The 23,154-nt window shown below is 43.6% G+C and overlaps 1 protein-coding gene across 5 annotated transcripts in view; it reads right to left on the minus strand.

The window, feature by feature from the left end:
* The window catches only part of PPP3CA (protein phosphatase 3 catalytic subunit alpha), a 183,117-nt gene extending 160,384 nt beyond the window's left edge, over window positions 1-22,733 (minus strand). For 2 of the 5 annotated variants that reach the window (XM_082236979.1, XM_082236978.1), the window contains exon 1: window positions 21,933-22,733. In XM_082236979.1, the coding sequence (XP_082093105.1) occupies window positions 21,933-21,990 (58 nt within the window). In that variant the 5' untranslated portion in view covers window positions 21,991-22,733. The remainder of the gene's footprint in view (window positions 1-21,932) is intronic. The other 3 variants (XM_082236980.1, XM_082236981.1, XM_082236982.1) reach the window with 2 other exon arrangements.
* Between the last annotated feature and the right edge of the window lie 421 nt (window positions 22,734-23,154).

The following is a 23,154-nucleotide window of genomic DNA, read 5'->3' on the forward strand; positions in this document are numbered from 1 at the left end:
AGATTCAGGGATTCCCCAATGTACAAATTTTCTTCAGGGATAGATTAACTTTGCTTGTCCCTTTGCATTTCAAAATGAAAACAACATACCTGCTTTGCAACTCCAACCAAAGAGAGTGATGAAGAAAAGAAAATGACGACAATTAATTGAGAAAGCTGCTTATGTGGCTACTACAGCAATTATGGTTCATGGTGGTTTATGGTCATTAAGGAGTCAGAGGATTTGTAATATGGGACACCTCTTTTTTACATGATCCACAATTTCAAACCTCATGTAATAGTCCTAAAACAAGCATCCAGGGGATTGCCGAGACCCAAACTGGCCTCTCTGAAAGAGTAAGGCTTTCAACACACCATTCCACAAGAACTACAAAAAAAATATGTCTTTATTATTACAAATTGACAATGCAAACCCAACCCTTTAAAGACAGAGATCCTAATAACCCTGAGTACCTTTACTATTGGAAGCTTATAAATACTGAAGAGAAAAGGTTGGCATTTAATCAGTGTATCTTAATCATTTTATGTTTCCTATGCATAGCCATACACAGAGTTATTATTAATAATGGCAAACAAGCTTCCCTGAAAGACAGCACTGTCAATTTGCCTGCATAGTGCGCAGATGCAGAAGAACAGTGCATGGACTATAGGATGTGCTTCCCTATTGTAAGCCGGGTAAGGCTATGGACCAACTGTAGCCCCATCCTGGACCATTTGCAACTCCCCAAGGGAGAGGTGGGAAATATATGGCCCTTGAGATATTATTCAGTTCCCATCATCCCCAGCCAACTTGTCCTCCAATGGTCAGGAGTAGAGCTGCAGAGTGTAGTTTTGTACCACCCTTCATCTTATTGATCCCAGGATGGTTTACAACAGCCTTCGCCAACCCAGTGCCATTCAGATGCTCTGGACTACAACTCCCATCAACCCTAGCTGCTTGCCACACTGACTGGGGCTGATGGGAGTTGTAGTCCAAAACATTTGGCGAGCACCATGTTGCGGGAAGGCTGGTTTACAATAATTAAAAACACCAAATACAATTCAAATACAACAGTAAAAGAAGTGTAGGGTTGTGATTGGTCAAAGAATATGAAATAATGTTCAAATGTGTCTAAATCATTGATTTTATGATAAAAAATAATCAACAGGCTTGATGCTTAAGCTACCTTCAAAAAACAAATTAGCTGTTATTGAGAGGGAATATTAACTTCACACACACAGGTGCAATAAATTATCTTCTTACTTTTTTATTCCCCCCTTCCCTGGCCCCCAGGACCTCAGTGTGGTTTATGCGCTTTACTTAAACTCATCTTGGGTGGGCCAAGAGTGCATCTGATGTGCTTCTCATAACTGAGAAGGATTGTCCTCAAGTCCTGCTTGCTTGTTTCCCTGTAGGCAGCTGGTCAAGCACTTTGAGACCAGGAAGTTTGACTTAGATGGGTCATTCACCTGATGCAGCAGGTTCTTCATATGTTCTTATGAACCCAGCTTCCTTGGCCCTAATCCGATACTCTTCCTCAGCTTGCTGCAATGCAAATATTTTGGACTACATCACCCATCATCCCTATCCACTGGGGCTGCTGGGAGCTGTAGTCAAAAGCTTCTGGAGCATCTCATGTTGAAGAAAGTTCTTCTATTCACTAGTCAATGGCCTTTGCCATGTGATGACTGCTAATGCCTGCAATCACACCAAATGACTAGTAAGAGAAGCTTTGCTATGCTGCTAGTTTTGCCCTCCACTGCTGAAATGCTAAATATTGCCCACATTGCTGCCCTTGTGAACAAAGGCCACAAAAATAAAAATTAATGCAAGCTGCCATATACAGTGACATTTGGGGGATATTTGCCTGTGGTCAAATAGATAGTCAATGACAAATGATAATAAGCAGTTCTTTTTTCTGGGGGACGTAGGGGTACACATACCCCTAAACATTTTGTGAATCTAAGTTTGGCCTCATTGAGGGGCAGTATTTCAATATGAGTAGGAAAATTAGAGTACCCCTAAACATTTTTTTTAGAAAAGAAAAGGCACTGATAATAAGTGTTGCATGAACTGACCCACTGCAGCATCCTACTGGAGCAAGAAAGATAATAGTAATAAGGATCTACCAATGAAGAAAAATATGAGTGATCTGCAGAAAAGTTAAATCCTCTAATCCTAGCAGTAAGGTGGGCACACTCATGATTGTGGAAATGCTTTCACAAATTGTTTACATTTATCATAGTGAGAGCCTACATCCGGCTTGAGCATCATGCTGCAGTATTTGTAGCCTATGTGCTAATCCAGCCAAGCCATATTTGATTCAGAATTATCTGTAATTGGAACAAATTCAAAAGGCCATTCTCAAGCTTTAGAGACATTCTCACAGGATTACTAAGTGAAACCTTAGGTGGCGGAGACCAAAGGAAACAAGATGAAAGCTAAAGCTAGTAAGAGTCATTATAGATTAAAAATGTGCCAGTGTGGACAGAATGATGCATTTTAGCCTGCAAATTCTTCAGCATACCTTTGCCCTGGCATATTAAAATGCTGCACAGCATGGTGGGAGTGGGGGAGAGAGAAAAGTAAGCTTTGCAAGATCACAACTTTAACCAGAGGCAGAAAAAGGTTATTTGCTTCTTCAGTACTTTTCTTTTATATGTGCATTTTTTTGGATACCATTTGCATATAAACAAACACGGACAGCACAGCATAGAACTATTTTTTGTTATTAACACCAGATCCAGATGTATAACCAGCTTTCCATACATATGAACTGAAAAAGAAAGAAAGATATGGAATCATTCCTGCCATCTTTGAGTTGGTGCATTTCAGACTTCCCATCTTACAAACACCATATATTGATAACCTTGCAAGAGATGACCTTATCAAAATGTGCAGTTAGCAATTCAAGAATCCTTTTTCATTCTAATACAACAGTTGTACAACAGAAATCAGAACCAACACCCAAAGGCTGCATTTTGCAAACAGAAACACAGACAAACTTGAGGGAGGGACAGAGGCGCACACCTACAAGGCCTTCATCTTCCCTAGGTCATACTGCACCACTAGTGATCAAAAAGCATGGTGCATTATCCTGTATATGTCTTTCAAAAACTGTTTACCCTGGCAGACTGTGCTACCTTAAGCAGCTTATCCCTAAACCACAGCCTTCCAACAACCCTTTACCATTCAATAATCAGCTGGAAAATGCAAAAACCAGGCAGATCCATGCTGGCCCCATGGTGTTTGCATACAAAAACTTTTAACTAAGGATATCGGAGAATTCCACCAAAACTGGAAGGGAAAATTGCCGGTGCTCACTTATCTGTCCAACATCTGGAACACAAATCAATCCAGCGAAAAGCACCCCCACTAATCCAGCCGCTAAGGGACACAGATTCAGTCTCATGGAACACACTATTTGAGCCTTACAGTGCTCAAATAGCGTAACATTTGGACAGAAACATGCAACATCCAAAGCCCAGGTGTTCTCTGTTCTAGGCCACTAATTCTGCAAACGTCAGTGAGGAAAGAAGTGTTTACCTGGCTGGGTTCTAGAGGAGATGCTTGCAAGTCCACAGAAGAAGAGAGCAGAGATGAAAGGGGGTGACATTAAAACAAATATTAAAAGAATGAGAGGGGGTATTCCTAACCTTCATTATACAAGACAGATATTTGCAGAATGAGTTCAAAGTTTTGGGACTTATCACCTTCTTTTTTAAAAAAGTGAGGCTGTTTCCATATTATTTTTCAGGTCTCAGAGGTTTTTATGCCCCAACATAACATACAGGATCACTGAAAGTGGGCACTGGCATCTCAGTATCATAAGTCACATAAACCAAGCTATAAATCAGAACAATAATTTGTGTGGCTGGCTTTTGGCATCTTAACCCCAGGTCTTTGTATAAACAAGTTAGCTGGGACTTGATGTTGGCAGTCTTGTAAAATCTTTAACAAAATAATAAGATAGCCATGTTGACTTCCAAACAGCAGTGTTGCTATGCCAACAGCAACATGCCTTGCCTGAAAAAGAAGCTATAACATATTTGAATGTTACCCTGGCTATACATGGGAGCTCAGTTGTCCATCAGTGCTACCTAAAGTAGTGGTCTGTGGACCAATGCCAGTCTACGAGCCATTGGCTGCCCATCCCCAGGGGACTCCACCTCAGCCCAGGTTGAGACCAAACATGGTACTGGTCCCTGACACAGTGTGTGTGTGGGGGGGGGGTTGAAATGAAATGTTGGATCACCACATCAGATAGCTTGAGAAGCACCAGTTTAAATTAACCTAGCACAAGGGGTTTTCCCAATGGAGTTGCCACCTTCCTGATTGAGGGATAAGTCACAAATGCCCCATTCCACATCAAAGACTCACACCATCAAGCACAAACAGGGTTGGGTCACTTAAGCTGGGGTGGGTGACCTGTCATCCTCCAAATGTTTTTTTTTAAAAAAATGATATTTATTACTTTTCAAACAGTTACAACACAACACTACAAACAAAAAAAGAAAAGAAAAAGAACAATACAAATACAATACAAGAACACTACATTAAACTAACAAAACAAAACAAAACAAACAATTTAAAAACACCTCAAACATTTTCAATATCTTATCTTTCATTCACTTATTTCCAACGACCTCACACCTCCCTTTTTGTATTCCACTTCTATTAATTGTTTCAGCAATTCCTTTCCATCTTCCTCTATTTTCTATCCTATAATTATCTTAACACATTCTTGCCTTATTTTTTCCTTTAATTTTCTGTTAATCTATTTATACTTAATTCCTTATAACATTTCTACTAAAGCCATATTTCATTCCAACATTCTTCTAACATTCATTAATTTTACAATATTTATATAAATAGTCTTTAAGCTTTTTCCAGTCTTCTTCCACCAACTCTTCTCCCTGGTCTCAGATCTTGCCAGTCATTTCCGCCAATTCCATATAGTCCATCAACTTCATCTGCCATTATCCAACACTTCAGTGCTTTCAAGAAGCAGCCATTCTCTCAGCCAGCAAAAAGCAGATGGTTCACAACAAAGTTTAGGGGTCTGGCAGGGCAAGTCCACCTCCTTCTTTGGCATCCGTTAATATCTTAAATTTTACTTGAGGCTTCCTGCCCTGCCAAACAAATCTAGAGACGTCCCTCTGACACCTCCTGAAACAACCCATCCCATCCAAAGCTTGCAATGTTTGAAACAAAAGCAACATCCCCGACAACACAGCAACCCTCATCCCCACCACAGCAACTCGGCCCAACAATAACAACTTCAGATTTGTCCATATTTCCAAATCCCCCTTCTCTTCAATCCAACGTCCTTCACAGTTATCCTTGAATAGATTCACATTTTTGGCGGTCATACTGACCCCCCAAAACCTCTCTTTCTCAACCGATGTTAGTCCTGTCTCCTCCTGGAACTCTGTCAAACTTTCCTTTTCCAATTCAGGTAGGGCTCTGGTCCTCAAATTCATCTGTTTTTCTTTAAGTTCAATCATAACAGATGTCAGCTTATGTTCATCAAGTTGTCCTTGTATGGATGGGACTCTCTCTCTCTCCAATTGTATTGCTTTACATTCAGCAGCAAGGGTTTTCTCCTTGACTTCATCCGCAGTTTGCCATATCAGAGTAGATTCCTGTATCAATTTCTGGATGGTTTCTGTATTTGTATTCACCTTTTGTCCCAGATTATTTAAACTTTCTACAATTAAGTCTATTTAAATATCTGCAGCATCCACTTTCACATTTATCACGTCTGTTTTCTTGTGAAGCTATTCCAGTGAATCGTTTATTTTCACTAATGCAACCACTAAGGCCTCTTCTATCGACATTCCATCTGTTTTTTCCTTTCCATTTGCCATAACACTTAAGAGATTCAAGGTCAATCCCAGAGTCTCACAATTTTTTATCTTGCAGCTAGAAATTCCCCTAGCCCAGCTCCTGTAAAGCAACCAATTTCAAAAGCTTCTACTAGCGGAAAACAGTTTCTATTTGTATTAGTCAGTAAAATCCTCTTTTAAACACAGTTCCAATAATCCAAAGTTAGTTTCAGTTTTCAGTTACCGTATTTTTCGCCCCATAGGACGCACCGGCCCATAGGACGCATCAAGTTTTTTGGGGGGAAATAAAGAAAAAAATTTATTTTCCCCCCCCAGGTGCTTGTGGGGCAGGCAGCGGGGAGAAGCACTCTTCTCCCCGCCGCCCGCCTTGCGATCAGGTCCGAGGACAGCAAGGATACGCGCTGCGTCTCCCTGCTGTCCCCGGAGTGGTGGGGCAGGCAGCGGGGAGAAGCGCTCTTCTCCCCGCCGTCAGCCTCCAAACCACTTCGGGAGACAGCGGGATGGCGGCGTTCCGCCTCCCTCTGTCCCCCGACCTTGTGGGGCTGGCGCTGGGGCTCTCCTGAAGCCTGGAGAGCGAGAGGGGTCGGTGCGCACCAAGCCCTCTCGCTCTCCAGGCTTCAGTGAAAGCCTGCATTCGCCCCATAAGACGCACCCACATTTCCCCTTCATTTTTGGAGGGGAAAAAGTGCGTCTTATAGGGCGGAAAATACGGTACTCTTACTCCCTTTTTTTTTTTTAGGAACAGCCGGAGACAGTAGAAACAATGTATTCTCTTGTTTGGCTACCTGTCAATGAACATTCTAAACGCTGTCAATGAACATTCCAAAAGACATCGATCCTGCTAGCAGCCCGTTTCCAGGGTCAGAGCGGCGGTATTTTAACTCTCTTGACTCTCATCCTCCAGATGTTTTTGCACCATTGTCCCTGACCTCATGGGCTTGGATTGATGGATATCTGGAGAGCCACAGGTGTCCCATCCCCAATTTAAATGTTTCCCAATTTGTAGAGAAGTGTTCAAGGAAACAACGCCTTCGGTGTTTACAAAGCTCCACTGCCAGTTTCAAAATACATGCGAAATAGCAAGTGGAAGAGTTTGACTAAAGCTATTATTTCAACAATATTAACTTTTGGGGTAAACAAGGACTGTGAAAAGTGGCAGCGTAAGTGTCAATATGAAGTAACAAGATTCACAGTCATAGCATTTATTTTTGCTGTCGTGTTACACCTCTGCAGATCATTAAGAGAAGCCTACAAGAAACGAAGAGCATGGAGACAACGAGTTTACCATGTGAACTCAGTGCACTCGGATCCTAGCTAGCTATTCAATTCAGGTCACACCAGCTGGCTATTTTCAGACCTACCCTGGGAGAAAGTCAGCCATTCCCCAAATGTAAACAAAATGGCTCAGAGAAGTGATAAAAAAGCAATTAAGGAGCATCATTCTTCAAAAGAGGTGCCTTTGCTCCCATGAAGTTTTTCAATCAGCTTCAATAGATCAAAAGACTATAATAATTTTAGATAAAATGAAACTGTAGGGGGGGGGAGGAGAGATAGTATTAACAAAATAGCTTCAAAACAAATCATTACCAGTTACCACCCAACAAGCTCTTTGTAGACAACACTGCAACCCCCCCCCCCCAAAAAAAAAATGCAACCAGCCAGAATAACTCTTAACTGATACTTAAATGGTGTCATCTTTCACCAGGCCATAGGCACAATCCAAAATCATAGAACTGTAGAGTTGGAAGGGATCCCGGAGATCATCTATTCCAACCTCTGTGGATATAGCCAGCATGGGCAACCACTATAGAATACAAGCTATACAAGGCTGGTTTGCCTACTTTTTCCTAGAAGAAAGTAGTCATCATGAAGGACCTGAAGCCCAAGAATATTGCTGGTATGCCACACATTTCACCTTTTATCCAGGCATAAGTACTTCTTTCCATGAGCAGAAGTCTCCATTGAGTTTGCAAGCTCCCTTTCTTCCACAGAGTCAAGGAGACACATTGGGCAGAAAGGTGAATAAAACTGAGTTCTTCCACGGTGTGTTTTAGACCTCTAAAGTAGTGGTTGGGAGCCTCTGGTTCTAAACCCCTACTTTGTAGGTTTTAAACACACAGTTCCAATGGTTCCAACTGCACACAGGTCCACCCCCTGCTCGCATTTACAGTCCAAGTATGAGATGCTTTTATCAGCTTCTAAAGCACAGGTTGCGTTATGGAAAAGAAGCAAATGGCAGTCTCAGAAGCAGGAGCCATCTGACATAAGTAAAAACAAAACAAAAAACAAAGCCGCTTCTTGAAATCTGAGCTCATGCAACCACATAAAATAGCATGCCTGCTAAGTTTTGCCTTGAAGTGGCAACCACTTTTGCAAGCTGTGGCTTCATTCATTTGTCTTTATGAGGCTTCTTGAAGGATACAAAAGAGCAATAAATATACCCTTCAACATGATTTATAAGTAACATCGCCTTCAGCTGCAAAGCTTACTTTGCCATGTTTGAGCAACTCTGTCTAGAACTCACATAAAAATACTATTAAGAGCAAATTTACAATCTAATACTAAACTGCTAGAGAGGAATTGAAACATTACTAACACGCTTATAAGTACTGCAGCTGAGGGACTGTTGGGGGGAGGAAGTCAAGAACCTGAAATGTTTTATCGTCCCAATCCTGATCAAGATTGCACATTTTAAGTGCAATTAAACAGACTTGCTAGGAAGCAAGCCCCCTTAAATACAGTGAGATTTAACTTCCAAGCAAAGTATACATATGATTGGCTCAGGATGAGTAGTTTGAAGAATTCAGAAACAACCAGTTCAGTGCAAGGTCTAATCCACTGCTTTATCTGACACCAGCTCAATTGATCCTTAAGCTGTAATTACCAACAGCTCTGATGCTGTGTACTTTATAAATAAACTGTCTTCAATGAAACTTCCAGATGTCATGTTTGGATGTACAAGTTGACCAGTGTGTGTGTGTGTGTGTGTGTGTGTGTGTGTGTGTGTGGTGCAATAAGGAAGTGGGCAAAGCTGTGTTCGTGTTGTTGGCGTGTAGAAATACCCTTCAGACAGGAAGAAAGAAAGCAGAGACAGAGCATGACTGCCTTACAAAGCATTCTGCACCAGAAACAAGCTAGGAAGCTCATTGCTGTTCAAATTTGTAATGCTTGGCATGAGCTGTGTGACTGGCCTTTCCTACAGTCCCAGTACTGTGTTAATTAGAGGGTGTAAAAAAGAAAAAGTGGGGGGGAGAGAACACCATGGAACAAGGGTAACTGTCATAGAGATAATTGCACAGAAGACATGAAGTATCCGGGCAAAGTTTTCCTCAATAATTATTTGCAAAAACGTCCTTGCTAGGAACACAGCAGAACCTTGCTATAGAATAAATCTGCTCAACTATTGGAAGTAGTTTGTCTCTGAATACCAGTTGCTGGAAATTGGAAGAGTGCTGTTGTGCTCAGGTTCTGCTTATGCGCCTCCCATACGCACATGGCTAGCCAATGTGAGAAGAGAATGCTGGAGTGAGCCTTTCTTTGAGTAGATGAGTCCAGCAGACTCTTCATGTGTCAGCTGGTACTGAGTCCACATTCCAGGTATGTCTGACTACCTATGGGTCAACTGCCTATCCAGCATTGTAGGGGGTGGAGAAAAGAGACAGATGGGGGAGAAAAACAGGTAAATGGAGCAGAGCACTTGTGGACTATGTTTCATATTGGAAAAAGAGAGCATGTTCCAAAGTTAAAATACTTTCAGATATTTTGCAAAACTTTCTGGCTGCTATGAACATAATGGGCTTGAACTCAGGCACATCCTGATGGGTTGTACAAACAGATTAGTGTTTTTGGTTTGTATGTTTGTTTTGATTTTACCTCAGACTTCCCTTGCCTACAAGATGAGGAGGGGATAAAAATATATATGTTTCTACTGAGATTTTGTAATATCAAGTGAACAATTGAGTAACAAAGAAGAAATAAACTTTACAGTAAACCATAAAGTGGGGGGGGGAATTAAGTTTTTGAAAAAACAAAGCTGTTATAATTATATTATATTATTATTATTATTATTATTATTATTATTATTATTATTATTATTATTTTCAAAAGGCTGGCTGCCTAAGCAAATCCCATTTCTCACCTTTATATATTATATATTGAGGGGTTTTATGGTACTTTTAAAACTGTTAGTAAAAAACATTTCTAAAATTTTAAATAAAGTTTTAAAACATCTTTTAAAAATACTTCCAAGTCACTCTTGCCCCTCAAAGCCACGGCTTCCAACTCCTTTCTAGTAGGATCCTAGCCAGTGTGAAACCATGTAGCAACATGTCACAACACCATATTGCCAAATTTATTTATTCTATGAAGAAATATGTATCCTGCCTTTCACCAGAAGGCCAGAAGGCAGATAATAAACAGCATCCATACAACATACAAACATAAAGGTAAAGGTAAAGGGACCCCTGACCATTAGGTCCAGTCGTGGCCGACTCTGGGGTTGCAGCACTCATCTCGCTTTATTGGCCAAGGCATGACCAAGCCACTTCTGGCGAACCAGAGCAGCACACGGAAATGCCATTTACATTCCTGCTGGAGCGATACCTATTTATCTACTTGCACTTTGACGTGCTTTTGAACTGCAAGGTTGGCAGGAGCAGGGACCGAGTAATGGGAGCTCACCCCGTCGCAGGGATTTGAACCGCCGACCTTCTGATCGGCAAGTCCTAGGCTCTGTGGTTTAACCCACAGCGCCACCTGCATCCCCTAACATACAAACATAGGTTTGGCTAAAGGACGATATCATTCACAAAAAGTCAAGACTATTCAGAAAGAGGACTATTTTTCCTCAATAGGAAGAGCATCAATCTTCCCTTTGAAATGATCACCAACAAGTGCCACTTTCTGATGCCAACTAACATTTTTTCAAAAATCCGCACTCCCATCCCCAGACCCAGTTCAAATAAAATGTGAATTTTGCACTCAACTTTGGTTCAACAAATTCTGTTCGCCAAGAGTCCTGCTTTAAAGGAACAGAGTGAAATACCTTCAATTTTACAGTTTAATGGTCTCTAAAACAGGGGCACAAACCACTTAAGCAACTCCCACAGGAGTTTAAGAGCCTTGTTACTGTAGCTTATCTCACAGCATCCAGTCTTTGCTCCAAATCATCGTGCACTACTCTAGCAAGCATATTATTTATCATCAGATAAGAAGCTGTCTTGTGACTCTTGGCAATGGCAAGAGAACCATCCAGCATTAGACTATTATGCACAGCACGTCTGTATTTCTTCACTGACAATAAGCAAAAAACAAAACAAAACAAAACACGCCTTTTTTTAAAGGAGGCAAACACACAGATGCTTGTTGATCTAAATTCAGTTTCCCTCAATCCAACATCTCACAAAAGCAGGCATTAAGCCAATATGGTGCCCCCTTACCATTGTTCATTTGTACAAAATGGCATAAACATTCTTTTTTTAAAAAAAAGTTAAGCACTGCAGCTCTCAAAAATGAACTGTAAAAAAATGGCACTGAACTGAAATGAAATTTGCAGTGGCATCAGCATTATCAGGAACCCATCGAAGCTTTGTAACTTCACGGCAGCCCACTGAACTCCATGCAGAGTAGCGGCCTTTGCTTTGGTAATATAAGTTGTGTAATTTGGCTAACACAGAGGGTAGTGACAGTGCAGCAACCCTTCCTTTCTGACTGCATTACTCTTTCTCTCTCTCTTTTTCTGGACATCATCTTGGCCTTGGCAATTGTATGGTCAGGGGGTGAACCAGCTGTAGTCCTGTGGACAACAGATAAGTTAAAAAAACAACCAAGCCTCTAATATTTCTCACTGTTATAAAACACTCCATGTACACAAGGGGAATCCACGCTAGACATTACATCCTGGGCATGAAGCCATCACTCATGAGGATTCTGAAATGCTAGATTAGCCTTTAAAGGCAAGTAAGTAACTGTTTGGGCTTCCCTGGTACAGCTGGAAGAAACAGCATTTGCCCTTTCCCAGAAAATCATTTTATGGGATGGCTTCCAAACATAAATAAGCTATATCTGCTTGTACTTCAGCTAAGTACAAGGGAGCATGCAGGGCACCAACTTTCTGCAAAAGGCTCTAGCAAAAAGCAGAAACAAGCACTAGGGCCATTAGTGGCATAGGTGACTGCCTGCCTATCGCTACAGTGAGAATCCCAAGTACAGATCCCTATTCTGTCATAAGTACACATAGCCAGACATGGTTTCTCAAGTCAAGTCCTGCTACCATCAAGGACTGCGGAAAAAACAATGGAGGGAGTTGTAAATCACTGCATGCATTGGAAAGTGCTATACAAACAGCTAAAGATAAATGAACTGCAAATCCACACAGAGTAAAGGCTAAGGCATTTTTATGGTTAAGTTCGTCTCTATTGCGGAATGAACATTTTAGGAGTTTTGTATTATATGGGTTGTTGTTGTTTTTTAAAAAAATGGCTTTTAACCCATTTTTATCTACTTGCATTTTTGTTTGTTAAGTCACGCCAAGACATATATTTATTTATTTTTAACAAAGCAACTAACAACTGCAAAAAATAAATAAATGCCAGTTAAGCTCCCACTTTGGGCATTAAATGTGGTTATACGTGGGTATTAAAACAAGTGCTCAACTCTGATGCCAAAGTTTAAAGGATTTCAGCATGCCTAACTTTCTGCTGAATTACACTCATTTATTATAGCTGCTGCCCAGTGCTTAATACAGTGGTACCTCGGGTTACATACACTTCAGGTTACATGCACTTCAGGTTAAAGACTCCGCTAACCCAGAAATAGTACCTTGGGTTAAGAACTTTGCTTCAGGATGAGAACAGAAATTGTGCTCCGGCAGCGCAGCAGCAGCGGGAGGCCCCATTAGCTAAAGTGGTGCTTCAGGTTAAGAACAGTTTCAGGTTAAGAACGGACCTCCAGAACGAATTAAGTTCTTAATCAGAGGTACCACTGTAGAAGGAAGACTATATAGCTCACTACAATAGACAGCCTGAAAGAAAGTATTTGCACTCTTAACCTCTTGCTCAATGAAGGCACAGTGGAAGAGGGTTCCTTGGAAGACTATCAGAAGTTCCCCAATAAGAAAACCAATGACGACATACCAACTTTCCTTGAAGACAACTTACTCAACACTAGCAATAGTCCCCTGCAGCCACAAGAGAATACTAGGTTGCCACATCAGGTCTCAGAGGGCAACAATGATGCCCAACTGGTCTGTGCTTTGTGCACACTGATAAGACACACAAGGACATGCACACTATAGCACATAGCAATTCCTCAGCACACCTCAATACAAAAAGGGCTCCCCGAGGGCTGAAGGTCTGAAAGCCACAGCCCTAGTGAGTGCCCATAACAGCAACTATCATCATTTTTAGGAGGTCATCTGTTTCACTATGCTTTTTTTTTTTAAAAAAAGTAACTTTGCAATACTCTATATGTATTATCTAGGACAGTGTTTTCCAAACTTGGTTCTCCAGCTGCTTTTTTGGACTACAGTTCCCATCATCCCTGACCACTGGGTTTTGCTAGCTAGGGATGCTGGGAGTTGTAGTCAGAAGCAGCTGGAGACCCAAGTTTAGGAAACACTGCCCTAGGGCAGGAGTGGCTAACATTTTTTTTTGTCCCAAGGAGTACATTCATCCTTGGACAATCCTGCAGAGGCTACATAGCAGCAGTGGGCATGGCTGGCCACACACTTCAATGCCACCAACAAATACAGCACCCCCTCCTCAGCTGATCTGTACTATCTCCCCTTTCACTGGGGTGGGGGTGTGGTAGGGGATTCTATCCCTTTCAAGGTGCTGGAGAAGTTTATTCACTCAGTACTATATCAAATTTATTTATTTCTGCTGCCACTGCCAAAATCAGTGGGGTCTGTCAGTGATGACAGACAAAAATTACTGATTAGCCACCTTTGCTCTAGGGCACATGCATTCCCAGTGTGGTGTAGTGGTTAAGAGTGGTGGACTCGTAATCTGGTGAACCGGGTTCGCTTCCCTGCTCCTCCACATGCAGCTGCTGGGTGACCTTGGGCTAGTCACACTTCTCTGAAGTCTCTGAGCCCCACTCACCTCATAGAGTGTTTGTTGTGGGGGAGGAAGAGAAGGCAGATTGTTAACCCCTTTGAGACTCCTTAAGGGGAGTGAAAGGCAGGATAGAGTCCAAACCCCTCCCCCTCCCCTTCTCCCCTATAACTGAGCATTCCATTTGAGATTTTCCTTTGACTACAAATTACTTGCATCAGTTTTATTTAAGAAATATGGTGAAAGAAAGGATTGAGGCTATTTGGTTCTAGAACAGATGCTACTTTCACTACAGAAAAGCAGTTCACCTGCTAATGGGGGGGGGAGAGAGGAAATGAACTCAGATATAATGCAGCCTGGTTTTCCCAGTAACTTCAATTCAGTCATATTCAGTGTTATCATACCAATAGAAATAAGTGTGGGAGTTATAGAAGATACTGCACACACGGATGAACCAGTGACTGTAAAGGTCTCTCAGGACGAAGGAGGAACACATTTAAATCCTCAACTCCCTTTTCCATTCCGTTGACTGGTCCTTCCTTGCACTTTTGTTGAGACAATGAGCAACATTTTAACCCTGACAATTCCTTGCACAGGATTCCAACAGCAGCGGACAATTAATACAGTCACACTTATTAGGGAGTCCCAATGAAATCTTTGGGATTAAGTTCCAAGTGAACATGCATGTGGTTGGAGGGTGAGAGTCCAACACCCAGCAGTTATTTAAAACTTGTCCCCAAAATGACTCTTCTGTGCTCTTAGAACAATCATTTCTATGTCTTTGATAATGCAAAACATTTTAGCAGAAGAATACAGTTCTGCACAAAGTTTCCTAACATGAACTTTGCATCTTACTATGATGGTGAAGGGCTAGGCAGCTCTCTTTGTAGTGTACAGAATAAGCTGGATCTTCTTGATCTACCACCCAGAAAGCCAGGTTTCTCCTTCATATGGGGCTTCAACTGCTATAATATGTTGGCTCCTAATAATGAGTCACCTGGTGACACATATTAATCTGCCAACTACTTATTACATAAGAGTTGGAACAAAGTTGTATGAAATAGTGACATGCTTCCCAGGCCCATTCCATTAGTGCAATCTGGATAGCTATATGAGTCATGCACCCCAACAGACCTATGCAGTTTGAATGGTGGTGCTCAGAAACCCAGGAGGGACAGCTCACTTCTCTGAATTTTTTTATTTCATGCTCTCATTCTTTCAGTGTGCTTTATGAAGCCATCGGTCTTTATGGGAAAGCTCCACCGCCACCACTACACTTAGGCATGCACGACTACTTCCACAATATCACCTTTATCACCTTCACCATGGATTACAACATACAATCAAATTGCATCCACTTTGCTCATCAGCTGCTAGCATGCAAGGGAAACAAACCACACTCTCTGGCTCACCATTACATCCAAACCAGGGGCTGAGGTTTGTTTCACTCCATAAGGTAAGACTTTTTTTTTGCTTACCATCATGATTTGCTTGAAGTGAAACAAGCCATAATCCTTGAATTGGGCACAATGCCAAGCCTGGGCATGTTAGTTTGATTCCTCCATGTGCCAGTTGGGAGGAGCCAATGAGGCATGATTTCCATGGTAAATCGCAGCTTACCATGACATGCAAATACAGACACCCTTGGGGAAAGTTGTATTAGCTCAAAAACCTTCAGCTTCCAGAGTATCCGAATTCACGCAGGCACAAACCTATGAACAGCTATTAGTGTTTTGAAAGGCTGACCAAGGCAAAATACATAGAAAGCTCTGGAGGAGGATTGAAAACATAGGAAGGTGTTGTTGTTGTTTTACCAAGTTACACAATATGTCCACCCACCTCTGTACTGCCTACACCAACCAACAGAGGATTCACTAAGTTTCAGACAGGGAGTCTGTCCCCGCTCTACATGGAAACACCAGGGATTGAATCTGTGACCTTTCCCCACAAAGCATGTGCTCTATGCCACTGAGCTCCCTTAATCTGCTAGCTTTGGGTGCCCAAGGGTTTTAAGGAGCGGGTCTTACCTTTGCCTTCCCCACCCCAACACCAATTCTAAGCTCACAGCAGAGCAGTACTGAGTAATGCCCTCTATTGCCTCATCCCAATTGCTGATAGATCCCAAGGAGATTAATGTGACTAGAGCAATGTGCTGTGAACAGTTTGAGTGTGAAGTGTAAAGAAAAGAAGCATGCAAATATCTTATGGATTTTCACATGGAGCAAGCTTGTTTTCTCCTGCTCTGGAAGGTAAGACTCAAATCAATGGCTTCAAGTTACAAGAAAAGAGATTCAGACTAAACATCAGAAAGAACTTTCTGACAATAAGAGCTGTTTGACTCCCTTGGGAAGTGGTGAGGTTGGATAGGCCATCTGCCAGGGATGCTTTAGTGGAGATTCCTCCATTGCAGGGGGTTGGGCTAGATGACCTTTGGCACCCCTTCCAATTCTATGGGAAAGAGTGACTGCAGCTATGAGTGTGTGTGTTTTAAGGTTCTCACATAATGAAAGGTGAGAAAAATAATGATTCCGTCAAATCTGATTCTGAAGGTGCCTTCTTCATTTTTTAAAAATATTGTTTTCCCCTCAAAAATTACTTAAGCCACCTTTGTTCTTGTACGAAGTGTTGGTTGTAATGTAAATGCCCTTACAAGAAACAGCATGTCCCTTGACCAGACTTCTTTGGCTTCCTACTTAATGTGTGTATTCTAGAACGGCCATTTCTGAGACACCATTTAACTTGGGACTGCTGAGAATAGGAAGCTGCCTCATCCCGAATCAGACCACTGGTTCATCTAGTTCAGTACTGTTTACATTTGTGGCAGCCACTCTCTGGGGTTTCAGGCAGGGGGCAATCCCAGTCATACCCGGACATGCAGGCAAAGTAGAGCTACGGCCCTACCCTTTCAGATCATGAACATCTATCAGCTTGTCTGTTCAGAGCTTCTCAAAGCTTAACAGCAATGCCTCTGAAAGCCAATAGAGCATTTGTTCCATCCTTTTGCCTGCCGCACTCCCATTCCCAACCCTAGGATGTAACTAAGAAAAATGTATGTATTGCTTTCAAGAAATTAAGTACTCTTGGTCCTCTCCAACTCCCATCAGTTCAAGCCAGCACAGGAAGATCAAGGAAGATCAGCAACATCTGGAAGACCACATGTTTTCCCACCCCAGGTTTAAGATATCACTCAGTAACTTGTGTTGCATGCACAAGGACCCAGGTGTACTTCTGGTATCTCTAAGGAAGGCCAGGAAAGACTGGAGAGCTGTTGCCCATCAGTATGGTCCAGCCCAGGCATACGCAAACTCGGCCCTCCAGATGTTTTGGGACTACAACTCCCATCATCCCTAGCTAACAGGACCAGTGGTCAGGGATGATGGGCCTCTGTCAACCTCATACAAGCTGCTCACCATGCCTGCCTATTGTCTATGATGCATGACACTGAAGTGAACTGCAAACCCAACATGCAATTATATAACAGCATCTACCTATGAGTTATATTGAAAACTAAATTCTTCTTATAACAAAATGCCTCCAGTCTTCTTCTAGGTAACTGTGACCTATCAAAATTAGCAATATCTTAACACGTTACCCCTTCCCTGCTTCTCTTTCTTTCAGGCAAATTCCTAGCCAGTTTTTTTCCTGAGATAGCCAAGAGAATGAATAAAAGCTAAGATATGTATTGCTCACAACTGAATTTTATTCCCAAATAAATGTCCTTAATATAAAACCAGGTGTTGCGAGAATTTTTTCATTGACCCATTTTATATTCAATCCAGATATGATTTTTGCCCAGATTTCTTAGCTAAGAATCACAAAACTAAACAAGATGAAACTTGCCAGAGGGTAACCAAAATAACCAAGAAGTTGTGTAATTTTAAAATATTTGAAAGTATTCAGAGCCAGATGCGCAACATTTCCAAAGAGAGAGAAACGGCATTGATCAGATGTTCACTAACTTGGCTGCAAGTACCACTGAACAAAATGGGACCTACTTTTAAGTAAATGTGCATGGGACTAAGCCGTACAAAATATTTTCCAAGTAGAGAATTCAGGATTCTAATTGAACAGTTACATATATTGCTACTATATTACATACTATATTACATAGGTAGGCAACGTGGTACCCTCCAGATGTTGTTGGACTACTGTTTCCATCTTCCCTGACTGCTGGACATCTGGAGCTGAGAAGAGTTTCAGCCCAACAAGATCTGGAGGTTATTGAACTACTAATATACTACAACTGGGCAAACAAATTATTTCTTTCTACAATGCATCTTCGTTTTTGCATCAGTGCAGGAAAAACGCCACTTAACAAAATGAGGTCTGTTCTGCTTCATATTCATTTTGAGCCTTAGTATCCATTTCCTCCAGGTTCCATATTTAAAAACTTAAATTATTTTCAACCACTTAATAAAATAAACATTGGTTAAATCATTTCATATCTTATTGGTAAAATGTTGACATGTGTCATCATGAGCTCCATCAGAGCAGCTGAACAAATATGTGAAATACAACTTAATCTATGCCAAGTCATATCCCATGCTACTCAGCCAAATCCTAACATTTACTCAGCAGTAAATCCCATCAAATTCAGTGGATGTTACTCTCAAGGAAGTATGCAGGCTAGGTTTTCATGAATTATTTTTACAGGAATATAGGATCTACATGGCCCAAATAGACAGTAATCTTCGCCTGGTTAAAGAATTATGGCAAACTCAATGCATTTCTGTTGTAGGAAAAAATTATTGGCAGAACTGCAAGCCTTGCGTTTGTTGATGTGGCATGAATGTAAGGAGCCCAATGAAACAAGAACCTTTATGTAAAATGCCCCCCTTCTTTTGTTCAGAGTTCACTTTTCCTAATCTGGAAAAAAACTGCAAGAGGTCTTGCCATATTACTTTATTTACAATTGTAGGCCAATCCTGTATATACTTACTCAGAAGCAAGCCATACCAAATTAGGAACAGGTTGCTTCAGATAAGTGTATATTATAACTGCAACCCTTAGTATTTTATCATTTGCACTTAAATTGACCGAAAGCCAAATCTGGGTGCAGCCCATATTCAGAGATAACAAATCAATTCAGTCAAATTTTTTGACCAATAACTCCTACTCAAATTTCCTTCTAGAGCTGCAGGGAATCCTCCACAACACTTCAGAAGTCTCTGCTTCCACCTCCAACTCCCAAGATTTATACAGCATCTGCTGCACTAATATGCAATGCTGCAACCATGTTACAGGCACAGGGTGTTAAATTAACTTATTGTGATACCACAAAACGTTCCATCAAGTTCAACAGGATTGCTCTCAGGCAAGTATGCACACTGGCTGCAGTCTCACGGTACAAGGCAAAGAATGTTTGCTCAGAAGTACGTACCCCAGAGTTTAACCAAGTTAACTCCCACAGAAATGCATACAGGATTACAGCCTAAGGTGGCATAGTACAAAATGTTCTCCTTCACTCGAATTGTAATATAATAATGTATAGAAGATTACAAGTGGGAACTGTAACAAAATATTGCAGTGTGAACTGCTCCTACTCAGGTTTCCAGCCAGCCAGCCAGCCAAGACCTCTTCTAGGCACCCTGAACACTTTATTCCACATCCCACCCACACAACCAGCTAGCATTCTGTGCCCACAGCTCCACTGGGGTTTCCCCTCACAGATGTGTTTCTTAAAGGGGGGGGGAATACTTCCGCAAACCTTTGGGATCCCTCAAGCCTACTGAAGCCTCTGCCTTGTGTGTGTGTATGGTGCCTACCAATATGTAAGGATAGGCCCCTGGTGAACTTAGTTCAATATTAGTATGAAAATACAAAACAACTGTACATCAATGTTTTTAGGTGATATTTCCACTGATTCACAAGTAAACACGTACATGTTGAAATAGGTATCATTTAACCAATGTTATTTCCAGGCCTCTTGGATTTTACACCAAAATCAGCAATAAATAGATCCTGCTTTCCTTAAAAAAGGCTTGAAGGGTTTGCATTTCAATAGAGTATTTTAAGGCATTGTCCTATAAAAACATGCTTATGCACTTAAACATACTCTTACAACCCAGTACCATGTATGTTTCCTTGGATGAATGCCACCAGTTTCAATGGGTGTGCTTAGGAACTGCAGCCTTCAAGGATGTAATCCTGCCTCATTAATGACAACAGGGATGCTGCTATTGATCTTAGTGGGAAGTGGATTGGACCCTTGGTGACAATCCTGTACAATTTAACTTGTAACAAAAGAAGCCCAGTGAAATTACTAGTACATGATATTCCAAGTTTAGGTTCAAAATGTAAGGCAGGAATCCTATGCATATTTTATTGGCAGTCAATGTAACTAAATCAGTGTGGATTTCTGGATAAACATGGTTAATATTGGTAAATTACACACACTTGCATCTTTTGCACAACCATATTTAGCCTTTTTCCACAGTGTGCGTGCGAATGCATGTGTGCAAGAGAGAAAACCCACACTCTCTCTTCAATGGCTCGTTTTTAAAATACATATATGTTTTAAAAAATCATGCATCTTGAACATAGCATGTCAAAAATTAAATGCATGGGTTTTTGAAACCTATAAAGTCACGCATACATTCCTAGAGAAATATGGACACAGTAGCCAAATATGTCTGCAAGATAACTTCACATCTAGCCAAGCCAATTTACCAAGGTTTGTGTAGAGTGCAGGAAGGGAAACAAAAATGGTGGTGGAAACAATGTAATGCTTTGCTAGAGGGATTGCCCTGGCAGCACATCTGCACTCATTTCTTAAATCCCAATAGTTCAGATTCTGGAGAGATCAATCTGCAACCCTCATCCATGAAAGGAATGGATCCCGCTAGTGCGAGGATAGCATCGCTCAAGGATTCCTGCTGCAGTAAGCTTGCCTGTTACCATACTAGCATTGGCCAAGAAAAAGACAAAGGGGAGGAGGAAATGGCTGTACACATACAGGTGGAATTCTCCGCTTGCAAGGGAAGGGCAGAGAAGTGGGCCAAAAGGGACAGCCAATAGAAAGGGAAGAACCCACCACCACCATTTCCTTCCTTCTCCCCCTACCCCAACCAATCAACTGCTATCTGCATCAAGCAGTATGTTAATGGAAGGGAAGGAAAACAGCTGTGTCAAGGGGGTGGGTGCGGGAGATTGGGGGGGGGGTACAGGGAGAGAGAGAAGACAAACCCAGCTGTCAAAACCTGAAGATACACACAGAGAGAGGGAGAGGCATATTTCTACAGGCGGGGGGAGCTGAAATACGTTTCAGGGAGGGATCTCGCTGGGAGCCAGCAGAAGAGGCTTCCAAGAGGGCCACCCACACCAAGGTGGGCGGAGGGAAGGTGGAAATGCCCCCCAAGTAACAGAGGTGGGGGCGACGGAGAGAAAGTGAGGGGGGGGGAAACCTGCTGTGTGTGTGTGTGTGTGTCCCCCCCACACTCCTCTCCGGCTCTTCCAGCTGCAAAGGAGGAGGAGGAAGCCGAGGGTTTTCCTTCCACACCCCAACCGTCTCTCCACCCCCCCACCCCACGATTTGCCTCTCGCGAGCCCCGTGCAAGCACTCCAAAGGAGGGAGGGAAATTGCTGCAATATAGCAAGAGAGAGAGAGAGGAGGAGGAGCAGGAGTGCCATTAGAATTGAGACCTCGAGATCTACAGTGTGGGGGGGGGGGATTAATGCAAAGAAAAGCTGCGCCCCCGCTGCAATCGCCTACGTTCCTAGTCCATATGCCGAGCCGCATAGGCAGCCCCTTCCACCATCCCCATCGCCGGGCACACTCGCTTCCTATTTCTCCCGCCGCCGCCGCCCCCCTCCCCGCGCGCGCCCTCCTTCCTCCCCCGCCCCGCCTTGCCCATTTGGCAACCGCAGCCCCGCTAAAGAGACAGGCAGCCCGCGCCAAGCCCGCCTCCCTTTCTCTTTCCCCTCGCGAAAGCGCAGAGACGGGTGTGCGTGGGAATACGAGAATCTCCCGCCCGCGACCCCCTCTCCCCCTTCAGAGGGGCTTCCCCCCCCCAACCCCGGGCTGCCCGCAAGCCACGGGCTCTCCGCTTACCTTTCACCACCCTCTCCGTCGTCGACAACTTCGGATCCAGCGCCTTGTGTTCAGACATTTCCAGCGTCGCCTGGAGGAGGAGGAGGAGGAAGGCAGCCGAGGCTCGACTCGCTTCTCCCTCACCAGACACAAAGCTGAAGGCGGCGGCGGCGACAGCGGCTGCAGCAGCACCAAAGGCGGCCGCGCAAACGACGTCCCTCCGGCTCGCGGTCGCCTCAGCTGCGGTTCCACTTCACGCCTCGCTCCGCCTGCTGCTCTCGCTGGCTCGCTCCTTCTCTTTTTTCCCGGTGCTGCTGCTGCTGCTTCCACCGCTCCTCCTCCCTCCTCCGGATTTTTCTCCTTGCCCCCTCTTTATGTCAATCACGCCTCTCTTTTATTAGAATTAGTGGCCGAAGGGAAGAAGCCGAAGGGTGGGGGGTGGGGGCTGAGGAGAGAAGAAAACGCAGTCGAAGGCGGCGAGGAATTAAAAGGCGCGGGGTGGGGGCAGCGAAGCCGGAAGATTAAGCGCGCGGCTGAAGGAAAACACACACACAGAAAGCCACGCAGCGCCGGAGAAGACGAAGTGCTGCTGCCGCTGCTGCTCCGGCTCCTCCTGCTGCCGCTGCACGGGATCCGCGCCGTGCCTTCCCCTCCGCCTCCGCCTCCACCGCCGCGTCGCCTTCCTCGTCGTCGTCGTCTCCTTCTCGCAGCGCCGCCACCCCTTTCGCAGGGTCTCTCCTTTCACTCACGCAGCCGCAGCCACTAGAGCTCCGCTCAGTCCGAGGCGCAACCTACCCTCGCCGCCTAAAGGCTTCCACTCGCCTCTCCCTCCCCCCTTGCCAAAACGCTAGCTCAGCACCCATTGGCTGGGGCCGGGCTGCCAATCACTGTCAAGGTAGCTTGGCTCTCCTCCTTCCCTCCCACCCTCTTGAAACGCCTCTCTCCCCCCCCACCCCCTCTCTCAGGTGTTCGCTGCCGCCGCCGCCGCTGCTTTCACCATGCGCAATAGCGCGCGCCGCTTTGACGGCGCGAGGACGTGGGAATGAGCGGGAGGGGGTGGTGAGGAGGGCAGGGGGGGTGTCCTGCCAGGAGGAGGAGGTGGGTGGGGGGAAAAACACACTAGAACTGCGGCAATAGCGAAAGGAGGGGGGCGGGGAACTCGAGCCCTGCGAGGGTTTGGTTGAGCAGGAGGAGCGAAAGGCGAGGAGAGCGCTCATTCGCCTCGGGCGGAGGAAGGGCTGGG

This window comes from Podarcis vaucheri, assembly GCF_965113315.1.
Source record: "Podarcis vaucheri genome assembly, chromosome: 9".
Lineage (NCBI taxonomy): Eukaryota > Metazoa > Chordata > Lepidosauria > Squamata > Lacertidae > Podarcis > Podarcis vaucheri.